At 39.2% G+C, this 20,830-nt stretch overlaps 1 protein-coding gene across 1 annotated transcript in view; it reads right to left on the minus strand.

Annotated features, from left to right (window-relative positions):
- The window catches only part of MDN1 (midasin AAA ATPase 1), a 168,088-nt gene that overhangs the window by 112,609 nt on the left and 34,649 nt on the right, over positions 1-20,830 (minus strand). The window contains exons 10-23 of the mRNA XM_045010265.1: positions 20,146-20,339; positions 16,208-16,289; positions 14,584-14,679; positions 12,738-12,850; positions 11,902-12,050; positions 11,760-11,820; positions 11,000-11,211; positions 9,310-9,413; positions 7,913-8,057; positions 5,284-5,380; positions 3,471-3,584; positions 1,520-1,667; positions 1,231-1,341; positions 35-186 (exon numbers count right to left, since the gene is read on the minus strand). Coding sequence (XP_044866200.1) covers positions 35-186; positions 1,231-1,341; positions 1,520-1,667; positions 3,471-3,584; positions 5,284-5,380; positions 7,913-8,057; positions 9,310-9,413; positions 11,000-11,211; positions 11,760-11,820; positions 11,902-12,050; positions 12,738-12,850; positions 14,584-14,679; positions 16,208-16,289; positions 20,146-20,339 — 1,778 coding nt within the window. The remainder of the gene's footprint in view (positions 1-34; positions 187-1,230; positions 1,342-1,519; positions 1,668-3,470; positions 3,585-5,283; positions 5,381-7,912; positions 8,058-9,309; positions 9,414-10,999; positions 11,212-11,759; positions 11,821-11,901; positions 12,051-12,737; positions 12,851-14,583; positions 14,680-16,207; positions 16,290-20,145; positions 20,340-20,830) is intronic.

Genomic DNA, 20,830 nt, shown 5'->3' on the forward strand with positions numbered 1-20,830 from the left:
AATTTTGTATTCTGACACAAAAATGTAAACATACCCTGCAGACACAACTCTGACAATGTCTTTCAGATTAAGTTTAACAGAAGAAGTTAGTACGTAAGTCTCATCTATCACAGGTTCCTTATCCCCTACTGAAATCCAGTAACCTTCTATCTGTACAGCTCTTCCTCCTTGGGGCTCTGGTAGTGGCTGAAAAACAGTATAGAAATAACAGATTGTACAAATGTGTTTCAGATTGTTTTCTAACAGCAGCAGCTATTTTTGCACTACTATAGCATCTTCCATAAAAACAATTTACAGACATTAGCTTAATCTTCAAAACTCATGTGAGGTATGTATTATCCCAATTTTATAGATGTCGAATCCAAGGAAGAAAAGGTAACTAGTCTGAAGTCAAGAATCTGTGCAGAGCTGTGAACAGAACCCCAGTTCCCCTGACTCCCAGTTCTGGGCTTTAATGTGACATGCTATTTTGAAAAGTGACTTGTAGGAGTTTCTTGAACTAAGAGGGTTACTTATTTTTAGTTCATCATTACTGGAGAGTTAATTTCTAGCATAAAAACATCTCTCTAAGGAATTTAATCCCTGTATAGGAACATTCAAAATAGCCTATTCATTCACCACTTTCCTCTGAAGGTCTAAATTGAAATCACCAAGCAGTGCTACAATAGGGCCTATTCTGGCAAGCAATGAAGCCCAAAAAGTCAAGAAAGAACTATTCATGTTTTAAATGACAATATTTTGTGTTTCAGCCCTGCAAGTTCACTCTGTGCTCCAAGAATCAACCTGGGTTTTCCCTCTTCAAGATGAAGCTCAGATTTTTGCTTCATCAGAGCACAAGCCTTTTCCATACCAATGTGTACTGCCCCTTATGTCAAAAACAAAACAAAACAAAAACAACAGCATCTCTACTTCAGAATTAGAGTCACCACCACTGAAGTTGGTCTGGTTATTCTCTGAAATTTGGCAAGATTCAGCCATATGCAAGTTCTCCACATCCTTTCAATGTTTTCAGATGAAAGAACAAGTCAGATAAGAAATCATCATGCTTAAACCATATAGTTCAAGTTAAATGAAAAAACATTTGATCAGAAACAACCAATAGTCTAAAGTTTAAATTTTTAGTATTTGAGAACTTTTAAAATTACTAAAGCATGATCAACACGGGAAAATTCATATAAAACCAATCTTCCTGACAACAACAAACATCCCAAAATATTCAGAAGTTCTTACCTGCTTAAGGAGGCTTTTGATGTTGCCAGAGACAATATGCTGGCAAATTAGCTTCTGAACTATCGGGTGAGAAACTCTGTCAAGCTGTGTCAGGAAGCCCAAGCAAAAGCCCTACAAGAATAAAGTTATTTTCTATTGTGAAGTGAAAATTTATTTAAGCTTTATTTTTCAGGTATTTGTTTGATATCTGATGCCCTTAGAAAATATGATTTTCTTTGTATTCCTTTATCCAGATAGATTTTGTATTGAACACACACTTAGGAACAAAATCACACAAAAAGATCATTACCTCATACAGTGAGCGCTGTATGTTTTTACACGGATTAGATGCTGCAAATCTCAAAGCCCTGCAAAGTGTACGAAGGCTGTAGTGAGGTCTATGGCCAGTCCCATCCACCAATTTTGTTTCGGACTCTTTTCTCACAGATAAATAGAAGCTACAAAATAAAGAGTTAAACCAGTTACTTATTTGTATTCCGGGCCCCAGGGCAGAACAGTCAATGGCCTGCCTAGAAAGGAATGGTTGAGATTTATGACACTACGTTTTAGCCTATTGATAACACATTAGAACCGATTATGCGCAAGTTGTGGCATTGCTTGATCTAGTTAACTTTTTTTTTTCCAGTTACAGCACCAGTATTAAGCAAATTGTGAGCCTAAATATAAGCTGTAGAATTTATTTTGAATTATATATTTAAATTACATAAATACATTATGAAAGTAATATCTAAAATATTTAAAGAAGCACAAAGTAAGAAAGCACCTAAAGTATCAAGTAGTCTAATTAAACACCTAATCGTGATTCATGTGTAATGTAAAGACAAGGAAAAAAACTGATATACAAGATGTAACTGAAGATGACTAACAAAGTTAAAATAAATAATACAATACAATACTTGTGTTGCTGGTGCTGTGGGACATCAACACCCAGAGCAACGAGGAGACAGCAGGTCTGGTGCACCACATCTACTGGGAGATCTCCAAGAGGGAAAACCTGTGCCTCATTCCCTGGCTGAGCAGTGGAGGTGGCTCCTCATGCTGTGCTCCTGATAGTGGTTCACCAGCCAGTGCTAGCGGCAGCGAAGGGTGGGTGGGGGGCCTACTCCCAGCTGCCTCTCTCGGCAAACTTGGAGAGGCTCGATTGGGTGGCTGAACTTGCTGGCTTGTGTCTGGCGAGGAGCTGCAGCCCAGGGAAGGAAATCTAGTAGCACAGAGGGAGCTTGTTCCTCTTTAAAGTCTCCCTGTCCTCAGCCCCACAGCGCAGCAGCCAGGTGAGGCAGCAAGCCCCACGGTTCCCAGGCTGCTGTTGCTGAGGCTCTGCCAGACTAGAAGGGTGCAGCAGCGCTCTGGCAAACTGTTACTGTCACAATGACGGACGGCGCTCTGTACAGAGCAGCAGGATTTCTTTCTTTTTTTAAATCTTAATTTTTATTAAAAAAATACGTATCTATCCCATCCGCCCAGACCCTCTTAAATCACCGGGCCCCTGGGCAATTGACTCCTTTCCTCCCCACCCTCGTCGGCGGGCCTGTTTGTATTTCATCGTTACCGAAGAGTTAATACTTTCTAGCATCAAAACATCTCTCTAAGGGATTTAATCCCTGTATAGGAACATTCAAAATAGTATCTTCATTCACTACTTTCCTCAGAAGGTCTACATTGAAGTCATCACGCAGTGTTGCAATAGGGCCTACTCTGGCAGGCAATGAAGCCCAGAAAGTCAAGAAAGAACTATTCATGTTTTAAATGACAATATTTTGTACTTCAGGGAGATAACCTGGTATGCCATTTATCACTAGGTACTCACAAATCCTTTGAACAGAGATACTTTAGATTGCCCAAAAAACTGAACTGCAGAAATTTAGCACATTGGAGGCAATATGCCTGCTCTAAAGGAAAGAGATTCCGTGGCAAGCAAGCAAACCATCCCCACAACTGACGTACAGAGATATTCTGAAGTAGCCACCCCTTCTAACCTCCCAGATGAAGGAAAGGATGAAAGCAATAGTGCTCTCTAACTGGTAATGTCAATAAACTACTTTTTGGGGTGGGAATGGAAGAAAGGAAGGCAACAGCAACAAAAGGTACCATACAAGTAGCCCTAGAATAAGGAGGCTGGGTGTCATTCTTCAAGAACCTCAGGTGGGAGAAACTAATGTAAAAAATTGTAGGCTATAATTATGTATTTTCATTTGCAACTTACTGAACTGAGGCTTCATAAAAATGTCAATATAACTTACTTCATGATTCCTTGTACTGTGTTTTTGCTCACATTCAAGCCTTTCAGATAGTCCATGATAAGAATTAGCAAGTCTCCTTCATTCTGCAGTTCTTCTACATAAAGTTCAGTAAACCTACAAGAAAAATTAAGCTATAACACTTAGACATCTGCCTGCTGATGATAAAACAGACACTCTGAAATTTCATTAGGGCCCAGTTAATCTCTCACAGAGTACATAATGCTCAAAATATGGCATAAGCAGCAAATCAAATACTGACTTGTTTGCCAACATAAAGATTTATTGACTTGATATACAAATACGGACTGAACCGAAGCAGAGAATAATATGTAACTACAGGCTAAGTATTACATTGCTTAAGTATCAATATCTGTATTGTTTTATACAGTCTACATTAGTTCAACTCACTCTACAAGAAACATGCTTTTAAAAGGAGTTTGTGGTACAGAGCTCCAGACAGCAGTTATTGAATATTAAAGTAATGGCACAGCAAGAGGGCTTTTGAAAACTGATTCTCTATATTAATCACTCAACTGTAGTGAAACATACCACACATCCAATTTTTGAACTGTCAAGCTTACCTCACATATTCCCTCTTTTAATAAATTTCTAATGGAGCAACCATTTAAACAGAGAAAAACAACTCATCAAGATAAAAAGGAAACTAAGCAGCTACATTAGCAGCAAAGTATCTACTTTAAATTTAGCTACTGAAGTGGAGTTCTAAGCCACTCCAAAAATGGCAGTAATGGGATTTCATGTTCATTGTGTCACTGACTGTGCATTAATTGTGCTTACCAAGTATGAAAATCGCATTTCTAACTGTTAGTCCTGGGAAATCATCTGGGGATCTGAGAATCAAGTTGGGTTCTTTGCATCTCATACTTCACCACTGGTCACAATGGTTCTGCAGGCCAAATTAGACCTGCTACACTTGTAAAATTCCATTGCCTTCAATGAATTTGGGACAAATGTAATTTACTGGAACTTAAAATAAGTAATTCTGATTATAATGCAAAAGGGGAAATTTACTCCATCTCTCTCTCATTGCTATTAGCTCTGCAAAGCGAGTATCAACAAAACCTTATTTTTGTCACTAGTGACGGCAGATGATTAGGTACACACAGTGAATAGATCTCCTGAGTAAGCAGTGAAGATTTTCACGTGATCACTTTTCAGAGTGATATTAATTTTGTATAAGTTTCCTGACAATCAGCAGGGACATTGCATGAGAGATAGACAGCAGGTCCAGAACTTAGCACTCACAGGTGGTATCAGGAGGGTTACACTAGAGAAAGAAATTCTCTCAGACCCACTTTTCCCCAGCCATAGTGGTCCTCTGAGTCCCAAATATTCCAGGTATCACACATCCACTCTCATGTCCAACTAGCCTTCCTCCAACTATATAAGGCTAAATATAGAGCTCTTTGTACAGCCCATCAACACTGCTAAGTTAACAAGAATGATTGCTAGAGGACTGTGAAGCACTTGCTTTATTATTCCGAAGAGGCACAGAGCATGCTGCTACAGCAGCATTCCCAGCCTCTGACAACTTACACTTAAGGAATGACTCCTAAACCATAATATTCTACACTATTACCAGAGCAGTTCTTTAGGTTCTGCATCAGCAGAACAGTAGTTTCCTCCTGCTATTCAATCAACACTCCTTAACTCTCTTATAACAAACACCTCTCAGAATGTCTATCTCCTGGGGCTTCAAACAAGGGTGTTGTACCATTCATGTTGACTCATGAAGCTAGTCAAATTCCAAAACAGACCGCAACTTTATTTTACAATCCATTCATTTTTTTACCTGTTTCTTATTCCTGGAGGTAGATTTCTCTTTCCAACATCCGTAGCTGGATTCATACAGGCAAACAAACGAAAACCAGGGTGACGCACCAGAGGTTCTGAAAAGAAAAATAAAGAGGTTTCACGCCTATTCACAAACACAAAAATGCAAACCAAAACACTATAATGTAAACCAAAGACATTTCTTAGTTAATCCAAGACAGTTTAAGTCCCTCCTCTGGGCCACTCAGCCATTGCTATCCTGCATCCTCTTAACTACAACGCCACTGTTAAAGCCTTTAGTGATTCACCTGGTCTGGTGAGTTAGGGCATATCTACAACACTGGGGTAATGAGCATTACAGGGGATGGGATTTCTAAAGCGCACTGGCATGTTGTGAATTAATTAGACCATGTAGACCCCGGAGGTGTACACTAAAAGTTCCCTAATACTAGCACTTCAACCTAGTACTTTTAGTGCACCACTAGCAGGGTCCACATAGTTAGGGAAGGGTCACCTAGCAAGCCAGAGGCAGAGCTGGGAACTGTAGCCAGGTCATCACAGTCTCAGTCCAGTATATGATACACTATACTGGCTGCCCAAAGTACAGAGTTCCTTCTGCATCACCTCTAGAGACATGAAATACCTATTCAGGGGTGCTCCAGACACCTGTTCAAAAGAGGGGCTAACAGGCAAGAGCAACAGCAATTTTTGCAAACTGAAGACACTGGGGCCTTCATGTAAGTACTTCTTCCCCTCTCACATAAAGGTGAAGTCATACTGCCAGTGCATTTTTCTTTCACTCCTTAAGGGGGAAAAATTCTGCAGTGATTATTTTAAGTTATATGGGAGGAAGAGCTGGCCATTTCAGATGACTTTGTTGCTACAGAACATTCTGCATGAGTTGATGTTTGCATGGTCTTGAAGTTAAACCACAAGAACAGCACACAGCTGTAATCTAATCCAGAGGTGAAATAACTTTAACCAGGCACCGCACTACGAAAGATGTGGACAAACTGCAAAGAGTTCAGAAAAGAGCAACAAAAATGATAAAATGTATGGAGGATTTTGGCAACCAGATCTGCAAGCAGTGTTCGAGATGTGGGCGTATCATGGATTTATATAGGGGCATTATGATATTTTCTGATTTATTATCTATCCCTTTCCTAATGGTTCCTAACATTGTTAATTTTTTTGAATGCCACTGCACATTGAGCAGATGTTTTCAGAGAACTATAAACAGTGACGCCAAGATCTCTTTCTTGAGTGGTAACAGCTAATTTAGACCCCATCATTTTATACGTACAGTTGGGATTATGTTTTCCAAAATGCATTACTTTGCATTTATCAACACTGAGTTTCATCTGCCATTTTGTTGCCCGGTCACCCAGTTTTGTGAGATCCCTTTAACTCTTCGCAGTCTGCTTTGGACTTAACTATCTTGAGTAGTTTTGTATCATCTGCAAATTTACCACCTCACTATTCACCCCTTTTTCCAGATCATTTATGAATATGTCAAACAGCACTGGTCCCAGTACAGATCCTTGGGGAACACTACTATTTACCTCTCTCCGTTCTGAAAACGGACCATTTATTCCTACCCTTTGTTTCCTGCCTTTTAACCAGTTACTGTTCCATGAGAAGACCTTCTCTGTTATCCTATGACTGCTTACTTTGCTTAAGAACCTTAGGTGAGGGACCCTGTCAAAGGCTTTCTGAAAGTTCAGGTATACTATATCCACTGGATCACCCTTGTTCACATCTTTGTTGAGCCCCCTAAATAATTCTAATAGATTGGTGAGGCATGATTCCCTTTACAAAAGCTATGTTGACTCTTCCCCCACAAACTCTGTTCATCTATGTGTCTGAAAGTTCTATTCTTCACTATAGTTTCAACCAATTTGTCTGGTACTGAAGTTAGGCTTATCGCCCTAGAAAAATGGCATCACACTAGCTATCCTCCAGCCACCTGGTACAGAAACTGATAGAGAGAGGTTGCATACCACAGTAGGACAAGAAGTAATGGGCTTAATCCTCAGCATGAGAGATTTAGGTTAGATATTAGGAAAAGCTTTCCACCTATAAGGGAACTTAAGCTCTAGAATAGACTTCTAAGGGAGATAATGGAATCCCCATCATTGGAGGTTTTTAAGAACAGATTGGACAAAACACCTGTCAGAGATGGTCTAGGTTTACTTGGTCCTGCCTCAGAGCAGGGGCTGGATTTGATGATGTCCCTTCCAATCCTACATTTTATGGTTCTATTATTATGTGTAACTGTGGCAAGACGATACATACTTTTGTCTTAAACAGCCAGTCTCAGCCTTCCAGTAAAACAGATGGAAAAAAGCATCTGAGGCCTCATCTACCAGGTGGATATTCTGAACTAGTCAATAAAGCAACAGAATCCCAACATTGCAAATCAAAGTAACAAAACACATGGCATTGCCCTACAGATTTACCTCCATTACTTCAGGATTGCTTCACTACCAACCAAGTATGACAGAGCTGAGTGTCATTAGCATTCTGGTGCCACTGCTTTCCAAACCATCTCGTATGTCCCCCAATTTGCCTTACATACACACTTATAAAGTACACTGTTGCCAGACACCAAAGTAAACAGTACCTGTACCAGCACAAACAAACAGTACCTGTGTCTCCTCTGTCTAGTAACACCAGTGAGCCAGATGATCCTTCTAGTAAGCCACTCAAGCATTCTAAAGTCTCTGCTGCAGCCAAATTAATCTCATCCAGTAAAATCCAGTCTCCTTTCTTCACTGCTTGTGCCAAAGTACCCTAAGAGTGGGACCAATTCAACGTTAGCTATTTTACCATTGAGGATATATGAAACATCTAGTGAAGTTGTAAACACGAATTACACCCTATCTTCTAATCTGTACCTCCCTCTCTCTTGGCCAGCAGTTCGTATGCAAGCGGGGGGGGGGGGGGGGAAGAATCAGACAACTGTTTATTCACTCTCCACTATCAGAGATCACTTTATCCTCATGCTTTCAAAAAGTTAGCTCATTTGCTCTTGCACACTCATTCCTAGCAGAGTTAAATTTCCTGGTTTGTGCACTAGCATTATTTTTCAGTGTACTCATTACTGTGCTGCCTAAGCACCAATGTCAGCACTGCTACAGGAACAAATCAATTTACTGTTTTACTGTGATGCCAACTCTGTGAAAACGATGGTCATTTGTTTCTCAGCCAAAATTATGCAATGTTAATTGAAAACTTTAGACCAAGTGAAATGTTTTTCAGCAAGATTTTTTTTTTAATTAGATGACTTGTCAAGAATTTAGACAACTCAAATATACTTTGAACGTACACTGTTAATAAAGTTAATAAAATTACAAGGAACAATCATTTAAAATATCAACAGGAATTTGGGAAATTATAACAATTAAAAATCTAATACAATTCACTTGAACCATTTATAAAAGTCTTTGTAGATACTTGAAGCTAAAAATACAAAATTATTATTATCTAGGTACACCTTTACCCAGATATAATGCTGTCCTCGGGAGCCAAAAAATCTTCGTGTTATGGGTGAAAACGTGTTATATCAAACTTGCTTTGATCCACTGGAGCACGTAGCCCCGCCCCCCCAGAGTGCTGCTTTACTGCGTGATAGCAGAATTAGTGTTATATCGGGTCACATTATATCAGGGTAGAGGTGTATTCTGTTGGAGAATTTAGTGCAGTCATTTATCCTGCTGAACCTGATTTTCAGCTCAAGTTTTCCCAAAGTTGCTTTTCTAACACTGTGCACCGGAATTGATGCTATGAGCATTATTTATATTCTTGTGTCAAAGCAAGTACAGCTTTCATCAGACTATCAATGATTCTTCACAACCAAATAATTCTCTTCAGCCATCCCAGCCTCAAGAAAAAATAATGTATCCAAGTCCACACCACAACTGTTTGTAAAGTTTTGCTTCATAAAAAGTCTTGTCAGTACACCCAATTACCTTATAATATTGGTTCATTGTAAATACTCCCCCTACTTTCCTAGCCCAATGTCATAACTGAAATATCTGAATACCTCTACAAATGCAAACACCAGAAAATTTTCTGTCATTTTCATCTGTTGATGGGCATGATTCAGTCTAAGACCAAATGCTTCCCACTTTTCTTTCAGTGGTGAGCCTACAAGAAAAACAAATTTGATTTTTGTAACATCAGAATGATGGCATAAAACACATTGCTATAACATTGAATTTTGTGAAGCCACTGCAGTCATGGAATATAATGCAATAAGATGGAGCTTGGCTGAACTCATAAGGAGAAGAAAATATTCAAGTTTTGCAGTTTAGATCTCATAAATTAAAAAAAGGAACTGTTATAGTTTTGTTCTAATGTATTTTTAAAATGTTCTAAGAGCTTAAAATTGTATATCATGAATATAATCAACCTGCTGTTCACGCAAAAGTCTCCCAGCTTAGGAGCGGCCACTTGCTGACACATTCAAAAGTATCAGAAATAATGTACTTTCCAATCCAGTGAGACAGTAAGTGGTGCTGCAGGAAACGATGAAATCTACAAAACCTATTTGGGGATGGAGGAAATTGTTACTGTTACTCATCCGTCATAACGTTTTGGTTTTTGACCAAGTCACTGCCCGAGGTAAGAGTGTTCCATATAATACCACAATGTCTGACATGGTTAGCTTTGTAAGTTTATTTTCTATTGTGCATTACTTTTCATTTGCATTGGGACTTCAATCACTTCTTGTTTTTTCGTCTTTGAGGATTATTAAAAACAGTCTTTAACACTCCCCTGAAGAATGCTCACCCCTGTTTAGACTTGTGCTTTTTTTAGCTTTTTTTTAGCTGAATAGCTGAGGAGAACCAGCTAATGGAAGAGCAAAAAAAATGTACATCATGAATTCAGTTTGGCCCATATCGAACGAAAGTTACAATTATTACTATTGTTAATTATATATTATACTATAGTTCCTAGGAGCATAGGAGCCCCAGTCATGAACCAGGACCCCATGGTGCCAGGCGCTGTACAAAAACAGAACAAAAAATGGTCCATATCCATGGTCCATATCCCAGAAAGCTTACAAACTAAGTGTAAGACAAAAGCCAATAGATGGACACACAAACTGACAAGACGGGGCAGAGCAAAGGATCGCTAAGACATTTTTCAGCATGATATGCAGTGGTCTCAGCACACCAGTGGCCTATTCGTTGTCAAGTTTTTTGTAGGCATGACAGCACGGGAAAGTTTTAAGGAAGGATTTGTTGGAGGACAATGAAGCGCCCTTGCAGATGTTTATGAGGAGCTCCTCCCAAGTATGAGGGGCAGCATGGGAAGACGCATGGAAGAGCTTGTTTGAAATTGAACAAGTGGGTGATGGAGGCTGGCATCACGGCCTGATGAGTGGTGGACGTCTCCATATCAATAGCTAGTGAGAGATGATAGGTAAGGTGGTAAGAAGCTGTGACAGGCCTCGAAAATGAAGAAAAGCAATTCATGTCTGATGCGCTAGAGAAGGGGAAGCCAGCGGAGGGATGAAAAGAGAAGAGTGACCTGATCAAAGTGACAGGCTTGGAAAATGATCATAACAGCAGCATTTTGAATAAATAAGAGAGGGGCAAGATTGCATTTGCAAGGCCAGAGAAGATGAAGTTGTGGAAATCAGTAAACAAGAAACTGACCACCACAACTTTTACCTTCTGAAACAGTTAACTGTTGATGATGAGAGCTTGCTTAAGTTGAATTCTTACCTGATGCGTTTTCTTTTGCTTCCTTATTAACGGCCGATCTGTGAACATGCTGCATTAATTTGAGTAGATCATGCCAACGTTTCTGTCTGTAACACGTCTGGATATGACCCAAGAAAGTTTGATTTTGCTTCCTGGAAAACGTCTGAGAGAAGAGTTCCTCAAAAGACTCTCGTAAGGGCAGCCAAATCAATTTGTTATCCACTGGCTTATAGCTGTGCAGGACCAAGAGAGAAATTAGTTACTTGTTACATGGCCAAATACCAGCTCCCATCTGCTCCGGTGAAATTTGACAAAATGTGTGTCTCTGAACTGAAGATGTTATGAGGTCACGTAGAAATCCAGAACAAACAATTATAAACTAAGGTTTCATTTGCTTATTGGATTTGAAATGGCATATACATACATGCTCCTTAGAAAGCGATTTTATACAAACCGTACTACTCTAATCCATCCTTGCTATCAGCCAAAATACCTAATAGATATTTTGATAACTATATATACTGGGTAACTTTGGCTTTTTATTTTAGCAGCCATGGCTTGCACACTTGTACACAGAACTTAGTTAAGCCATTTAAGAGCAAAAGCTCTTGAATGCTAGTGGTGACAGGAGGGTTCCTGTTCACTGAAAAACACCTACCCGGTTACCCATTTTTATAAGTTACATTATAGTTCAGTTGTGCTTAGAGTCAAATATGCTTGAATGAAAGCTTGCTTTAATACATTCTCAGTCCATTCTATATCAACTTATTCAACGACTCACCCCCCAAGCAGATCTGCAGTGTCACTCTGTTGGTTCATATTGATAACCCTCAAATGGTGTCCTTGAAACAAAACAAAACAGTCATCATTCATGTATTTTCTATTGCCTCTGTACAAAGTGGAATATTTATACTGTATTATACCTGTAATATGAGCAAGGTATTGGACAGTTGAGGTTTTGCCAGTTCCTGTTTCACCCACCAACAGCACAGGCTCTCCTTTGTCAACACACATCGCAAGCTGTTCAATCAGTACCGAAGATGGGCGTGTGGCAGCGAAGGTTTGCTTCTCCCTGCCAAGCCAGAGAAAGCAGCTGTTAAGGACAAGGTACCTCAAGAAACTCTCACTTCAATTTTAATTTTTTTCCCCTTAGGGTTGCAACTAAAGTTTTGACTTTTAAGTAAGAAAATATGTCTAACAGAAACAGTTCCAAGATATGTGTTTAAGTACCAGATTAGACACATGTTCGTTTTCTCTATTTACAACTCAGAAATTTCGGCTTTTTTGTTACCAATCTTTTATTGATTATATTAAAGAAATTTCGGCTTCTCACAAGAATCCTTGGTTTTTACACTTCCCTTTTCCCTACCACCTGAGTTATTGCCACCAAAACGGCTTTCAGTGCTGCATCCTGCAAATGCTCCCTTCACCAAGTCAGAGCTGTTGTTGTTACCACCCAATACCTTCCATTAGGTCTGACAGCATTTCCAGCTCTAGCCTGACTTCACGATATTCTATCTTAAAAGATGCAGAGAATCTCCATCCTTGGTTTGTTAGAGATGCCATGCTGACATCTTAGCCCTGATATAAGATCCTGATATCAAAACAAACAGCCTTATTCTTTTCCTTAAAATGATGTTGCCAGACTCTCTGAATATGCATCTTTTACAATTTAGCTTTCAATTCATTCGACTGCAACATAAAATGTGTAGCTCCCAGGGAAAAAGGTACAGGAAGGGTGAGCTACAATCATCTTTACCTTTGTATAAGAAGTGCCTGAGTTTGTTTCCGCAAGAGCTGCACTCTTCCCACAGCAACTTCATGTTCCCTTATTAGAATTTCTGGTTTATGAAGCTGACAATAGAACTCTGCCTATATAGAAAGCATCATTACTTCCAATGTATATCATAATTCTGCCTGATACTTTATGCAAAGAACATACCCTGTGCATTTTCTGTTCATCTAGTATCATTGTGTAACAAGCTCATTTGCTCATGAACACAGTTTGAATCCTCATCACTTAAAAGACTTAAGAATCTTCCAAGTTCCATCCCTTCACCCCAATGGCCATTTTGCATTGGACAAGTATTGATTTCTCTCTGTACTTCTTATGGAATCTATGTCATTATGGTTCTACTTTGTCAATCTCCTTGCTAGTCAATTACTTAAACCTATATCAGCATTTAGGTAGTTTAACCTGTGCTCTGCTGAAGCAGGAAAGCAAACAGCTTGTTGGGTGAGGCATAATATTGTTTGTGTATAGAGGCAGTGAGTGGGATGTCTGTCTCAACAGGATATTCATGACAGTTACAGATTCTTCTGTTTCTATACTTAAACAATGGGGAAGGAGGGAAGTGAACAGAAAAATCTGTTGATATATTTGACATTTTGAATTTTTCCTCAAAGATCTGAAGTTTTCCTTCATTAAAGAAGGCTGCAAAGGAGGGATACTGTCAACTTGGGGGTAAGGGATGGAGATAAGAGAGAAAGGTCACATTTTTATCTGAAAATTTTGTAAGTTATCCAAGTAAATTATCAGTGAAAGACTAGAGAAAAAGACTTTCCTTTTGCTTTGTGCATCTGATAGTGCTAGTTAATGTCATTGTTTTATAGATGGTCAGTTGGCCTTTGTTTCTCATTCATTAGCATGAAGATAACACCTGCACACTGATCTGGAGGGAGTTCACATTTATACTCTTCCCCAGGTATAGGCGTGGGAAGTAGAGTTGTGAAGCGTGCTGCAGCACCCCCAGGCTTTATGCAGTGTCCTGGCCATACACGTGGGGTCCTGCATCGTGGCTGCTGGCCCTGTGCCCCACTCCCGGTCACAGATGTGGGGTCCCGCCTGCTAGTGCCACACATGGGGCCTGCCCCCAGCCTTGGCCCCCTCATCCCTGTCTTTGTCCCCCGCTCCTAGAGACACGACGCTACTCCTCGCCTCAGCTCAGGGGGGGGGGCTGGGGGGGGGGGGAAGGGGGCCGGCACGCGGTAAAAAGTTTGGGGATAGTTTTGCTGGCTTTCAACACCCCCACTATAAAAAACGTTTCAGCGCCACTGTCCCCAGGCCCTTTAAAAGAGGCTGTTTACCAGAAACATTAGCAGCAATGCTGAAACTATAATTGAAGAGTCAGAAAGCAGTGATGAGTACCGACAGGAAGGGGAGGAGGGAGCCCAAGTATGTGCTGCTGCTCTTGGGCCCTGTTCAAAGACCATTCTAAACATCAGCTGAACAGCAGGAAAAAAATATTTTTTTAAAAAATTTAGTCTAAGAAGTGTCAGGCCTCGCTATTCTTAAATTAGTCGTTTCCAAAAAATTCTAATAGAAATCCTCCTTAAAAGGACAGGTAGTGTAAGACTAATATTACTTTAATACATAGACTCAGAAGCATTCTTATACACCTGCTTTTTCAAACTGTATCTATCCTAAAAAGCTAAAACAGCATCAGTGTCAGCATTTTGTTGCACATGAATAACCAGTTTTACTTATGCCTGTAACTGTGAAATTAAATGGTTCCATCCAGGCAAAAAGTCATCTTTTACCATTTGTTTATTGAACAATTTAGAATATTTTAAGTAAAGGCCAAGCTAATCATTTCTCAATATACCTTTTTCTTGGAAATGTTTAGTTTGCTTCCAATAATTTCTGCCATTTTCTGCCTGCTCCCTTGCTTGGACAGCATAGCTGTGAAACAGTCTAATGCCTGTCAAAGGAAAAAAACACCACCACATTTTCAATTAATATGTTGTAACTTGACAGAGACCACTACACTTCAGGTACCCTGGGCCTGATCCAGAGCCCCCTGAAGTCAGTAGGATTCTTTTTATTGATTTCAGTGGACTTTGGATCTGACTCCATGAGTCCAACAGTACAAAGTTCAGAAAGAACCCTAAAATCCTCGTGATCACTTAAAATAACATTTCTATACCTGGGAGTGTCATAGTTTTAGAATCTTCTTGGGTGATAAGCATCTCCTCATGGGTCACAAGATACCACACCTTAAAGCTACCTCTGAGACACAACTGGACAATACCAGTTCTAAATTACAAACTGGGCTAAAACGTAGGGGAAATTCCACATTTGGAGAAAGGAAATCATTTTTAATCACTTGCCAAAAAACAAAAACAAATGACATTTGAAATGGCTGAGGAATTTGGAATGTTAGAATAAGTCTTGTAATGGAAAAGCACAGGTGAAGTTCAAAGGTGTGTAACACATGGCATCACCTCCACAAGCCTGCTTCTATGGATACACACAGAAGCATGTGATCAATTTAATAGACATGTGAAATAAAGTTACAACAGACTACCACTGTATCACTTGTCCACAAATTCCTCTCCCAAGGACTTATTCTAACCTTGCAAATCTCTTGGCAACTTCAAAGAGCAACCAAGCTTTATTTTTTTAAATGAGCCAGAAAATGCATCTTTACTATACTAAAACATATAATCCATCACCACCCCAGGCTAAGGGCCTATAGGATAGAAAACTAGTCCTGGGCTGCCCAGTAAGCTACTCTAAATATAAGCATCACTGCTTTAAAGTCTCAGCAATGCCAAAAACAGAATCTTGTCATCATGGGAGAGGGAAGGTCAGCCTCTTCCTGATGAACTCAGTGTTTGCATCTAGCCCTGGAGGTGCCCCAGGCTATCAAACTTTAAAAAACACCACTTGTTTAAAAAAAAAAAAAAAAAAAAAAAAAGCTGCTTTGAGAGGTGTTTTACATTTATTTGTTTTAATTTCTCCCTTCCTTTGAGTCCTGCACAGTAGCTAAAGGCCTCTTGGTCTTAGGTGGGGGATAAATTACCATTTAAAAAAAAAGATATTAAAATATTCCTAAAGTTGTGTTTTTGTAGCACATAGGACGCACTAATGGCACACATTTGGGATGATATGCATAACACATAACTTTGCCACTCACTAGTAACGTGCCATCCCAAACTCACACCAATAAAAACTTATGTCACACCACGCCATCATGTATTTTATATTTCAGTAAGTTGGTCAGAGAGACATTCAGTGTATTACTACACAAATACCTTTTCCCTGATCCAAGATGGCTAAGACCATAGGGATGCTGCTAGCATGGTCTCTGTTATTGCATCAATCACTCCAACTAGAATCTGTTCAAGGCAGCACTATTTTTTTTAATTGAGTCTTGTTTTATGCCTTAAGAGCCAACGTCAAAATCCTTAGTGATCAACTGTAAAATGGATTCAGTCTTACTGTACCTCATGAAAAATATTCACTGCAGTAGTTGAGGAAGAGCTGTCAAAGTTGTAGGCAATCCTGCTGCACCAATTCAATAAATCTCTAAGACGAGAGAGAGAGGAAGCCATATGTTGGGTATAGCTGAACAGTAATACACAGCTCTTCTTTCCTCAATTCAGTCCAATTATTCTCCCTGCTGGTAACTAGATTTTATTTTTATTCAGATTTTATTTTACTTTTTTAAATGTACACATAAAGGTACCACATAAGTGGGATGTGTACTCCAAAGTGCAAATGACTATAGTAGAACCTCAGAGTTGCTAACACCTGGGGAATGGAAGCTGTTCATAACGCTGGCCATGTCTACACTTACCGGGGATCGACACTGCTGTGATTGATGCAGTGGGGGTTGATTTAGCACAGTGGTGGGCAACCTGTGGCCCGCGGGCTGCATGCAGCCCACCATTGATTTAGAGGGTCTAGCGAAGACCCGCTAAATTGACTGCAGAGCGCTCTCCGGTCGACTCTGGTACTCCACTGGAACAAGGGGAGTAAATGAAGTTGATGGGAGAGTGTCTCCCATTGACGCAGCATGGTGTAGACACCGCAGTAAGCTGGAGTAGCATAATTTAGGTCAATTTACCCCAGTAGTGTAGACAAGGCCTCTGAAATGTTCGTAACTCTGAACAAAATGGTATGGTTGTTCTTTCAAAAGTTTATTACTGAACACTGACTTAATACAGCTTTGAAACTTTACTATGCAGAAGAAAAATGATGCTTTCCCTTTTTTTTAGCAGTTTACCTTTAACACAATACTGTACCGTATTTGCCTTTTGGGGGAGGGGGGGGTGTCTCTGCTGCTGTCTGATTGCGTATTTTCAGTTCCAAATGAGGCATGTGGTTTACTGGTCAGTTCATAACTTTGGTGTTTGTAGCTGTGAGGTTCTACTGTACTTAAAGAGCCACAATGTCTATTTTGGCAAAGTACTAGCAAAGTATCAGAAACAGCCAGATGTACATACCATATTAACAATTCTAGATAAACAAAGTTATTACAAAAAGCATGCTTTTGTTATTGAGTAATTTATAAGGAAAATCATTTCAAAGCTCAAGTTGCTGCCAAAACCTCATTCCTTCTGAACTTTTTGATGACAAAGTTCATGATTAATATTAACCATGCAACTGGCTATGTTTTTAATACATGCCATTTCTATCACCCCAAGGCTATTCTGCAGTACCACGTATCTAGTAGTTGCATATTGTTTTATGAAACAGTACTGATTATATAACTCAATACAACTATATTTGGTGCTTCATGTGAGAAGAAAGAGAAAATCCAACAATCCACTCTGCATTTTGTCATCATTAGATGGGCCAAAAAAGAATTTGAAGAGCAACTAGCCAAAGACTCAAATACTAACATAAAATAAAAATATAAGTACATCAGAAGCAGGAAGCCTTCTAAACAATCAGTGGGGCCACTGGATGATCGAGGTGCTAAAGGAGCACTCCAGGAAGATAAGGCCATTGGAGAAAAAACGAAATGAATTATTTGCATCAGTCTTCACTACAGAGGATGAGAGGGAGATTCCCAAACCTGAGCCATTCTTTTTAGATGACAAATCTGAGGAACTGTCCCAGATTGAGGTGTCATTAGAGGAGATTTTGAAGAAAATTGATAAACAGTAATAAATCACCTGGACCAGATGGTATTCACACAAGAGTTCTGAAGGAACTCAAATATGAAATTGCAGAAATACTAACTGTGGTTTGTAATCTATCATTTAAATCAGCTTCTGTACCAGATGACTGGAGGATAGCTAATGTGACGCCAATTTTTTAAAAAGGCTCCTGAGGCAATTCTGGCTATTACAGGCCAGTAAAACTAATTTCAGTAAGAGGCAAATTAGTTGAAACTATATTAAAGAACAGAATTATCAGACACACAGATGAACATAATTTGCTGGGGACGAGTCAACATGACTTTTGTAAAGTGAAATTATGCCTCACCAATCTATTAGAATTCTTTGAGGGTGTCAACAAACATGTGAACAAAGAGGACTGAGTGGATTTAATGTATTTAAGACTTTCAGAAAGCCTTTGACAAGGTCCCTCACCAAAGGCTCTTAAGCAAACTGAGCAGTCAGGGAAGAGGGAAGGCCTGCTCGTGGATCAGTAACTGGTTAAAAGACGGGAAACAAAGGGTATGAATAAATGGTCAGTTTTTGCAATGGAGAGGGGTAAATAGTGGTGTCCCCAAGGATCTGTACTGGGACCAGTGCTGTTCAACATATTCATAAATGATCTGGAAAAAGGGGCAAACAGTGAACTAACAAAAATTTGCAGATGATATAAAGTTACTCAAGATAGTTAAGTCCAAACAGACTGCAAAGAATTACAAAGGGATCTCACAAAACTGGGTGACTGGACAATAAAATGGCAGATAAAATTCAATGTTGATATATGCAAAGTAATGCATTTTGGAAATTCCAACTATGCAAACAAAATCAGGGGGTCTAAATTAGCTGCTACCACTCAAGAAAGAGATCTTAGAGTCATTTTGGATAGCTCTCCGAAAACATTTGCTCAATGCACAGTAGCAGTCAAAAAAGCTAACAGAATCTGAGGAACCATGAGAAAAGGGATATAATAAGAAAAAAAAATCATAATGCCATATAAATCCATGGTAGGCCACACCTTAAATACTGTGTGCAGATGTGGTTGCTCCATCTCAAAAAAAGATATATCAGAAATGGAAAAAGCATAGAAAAGGGTAACAAAAATTATTAGGGGTATGGAACAGCTTCCATGTAAGAAAAGATTAAAAAGACTGGAATTTTCTAATTTGTGAAAGAGACAACTAAGAGGGGATATGATAGTGGTCTATAAAATTATGACTGGTGTGGAGAAAGTGAATAAGGAAGTGTTATTTACCCCTTCACATAACATAAGAACCAGGGGGTCACTAAATGAAATTAATAGGCAGCAGGTTTAAAACAAAGGAAGTACTTTTTCACACAACACAAAGTCAACTCATTGCCAGGGGATGCTGTGAAAGCTAAAACTATAGCAAGGTTCAAAAAAGAATTAGATAAGTTCATGGAAGATAGGTCCATCAATGGCTATTAGCCAGGATGGTCAGGGATGCAACGCTATGCGCTGAGTGTTCCTACCTTCTGTTTGCCGGAAACTAGGAGTGGACAACAAGAGATGGATTACTTGATGACTGACTGTTCTATTCATTCCCTCTGAAGCACCTGGCATTGGCCACTGTCAGAAGACAGGATACTGAGCTAGATGGACCATTGGTCTGACTCACTATGGCCTTGTGTTCTTGTGTCACAAAAAGCCATAAAATAATTGTATGCTACTTTGAGCAAACTATAGATTAGAATGCCATAAACAATTGCTTAACACCAAAATGCACTAATCTGATGTGCAAATAAAGAATATGATAGCTGAAAAAATATTTATTAGTTACCCCTTAATCTCATTTGTGTCCCTTTTCAACAAGAAGTTTTAGCAGTAATTAGCAAATCTTATCTACTAGACCTTATACATTTTGCTAAAAAAAGGCATAGAGAAATATCCCTGTGGCTTTATATTAAATTCTTATTTCTGACCCCAAAGAAGTTCAAATAATTCAGGACATTTTACATGTAATCAAAATTATGCAGTCAGTCTTGCCTAGTAGTTATATTCCATACTACACAAGAAAGTGAAGTTCTACATCATTTGGATTCAGAGTTCCAGAGGGCTAAGCAGCATTAAAAATTACTTTAAAAACAAACAAAAGAATGACAGAATTCTCCAAGACCATTAATTTTTTTAACTAATGTTTCATAATGTTAACTGTTTTTCCTCAAGGAAAAAAAACACAAACCAAGCCAAGATTTACTGTAAACTTTCACTCGCTGGCTAAATATTATTTGAATAAATGTGTAAGGGAAAAACCTACCTCAGAGATAGTTCTCTTCCCTCCAGACTTGGCCTTTTGTTTTCTTTTTTCAGTTCTGATGCATCTTCCACTTCCTGCTCACAGGCAGGAAAACTGATTTCTGATGTTTGATGCTTGTCTCCAGTGAGCTGAAGATAAATGTCTAGTAGACGATCAGTCACAGCAGCAAGGTTGGGGTATCTGCCCTGAAGAATCTGAGAAACAGAAATTGCAATCTGTATAACTCAGCAGCCAACTACTAGTCATGCAAGTTTTATTATGATATACTCAGATAATCACTCCCCAAGAGGGCAAGTTACAAACACTAGTAAGGGGGGATCCAGTCTTAAAAAGAAGCTAAGTTCTTTTGTATCCTACAAAGATGATGAAGCAAAAGGTAGACCAAGGACAGAGTAGGCCCATTACTCAATGAGGTGGGAAAGACAATTACAGAAAATGTGGAAATGGCAGAGGTGCTTAATGATATCTTTGTTTCGGTTTTCACCAAGAAGGTTGGTGGCGATTGGACGTCTAACATAGTAAATGCCAATGAAAATGAGGTAAGATCAGAGTCTAAAATAGGGAAAGAACAAGTCAAAAATTACTTAGACAAGTTAGAGGTCTTCAAATCACCAGGGCCTGATGAAATGCATCCTAGAATACTCAAGGAACTGACTGAGGAGATATCTGAGCCATTAGCAATTAT

The sequence above is a fragment of the Mauremys mutica genome, chromosome 3 (assembly GCF_020497125.1).
Source record: "Mauremys mutica isolate MM-2020 ecotype Southern chromosome 3, ASM2049712v1, whole genome shotgun sequence".
NCBI lineage: Eukaryota > Metazoa > Chordata > Testudines > Geoemydidae > Mauremys > Mauremys mutica.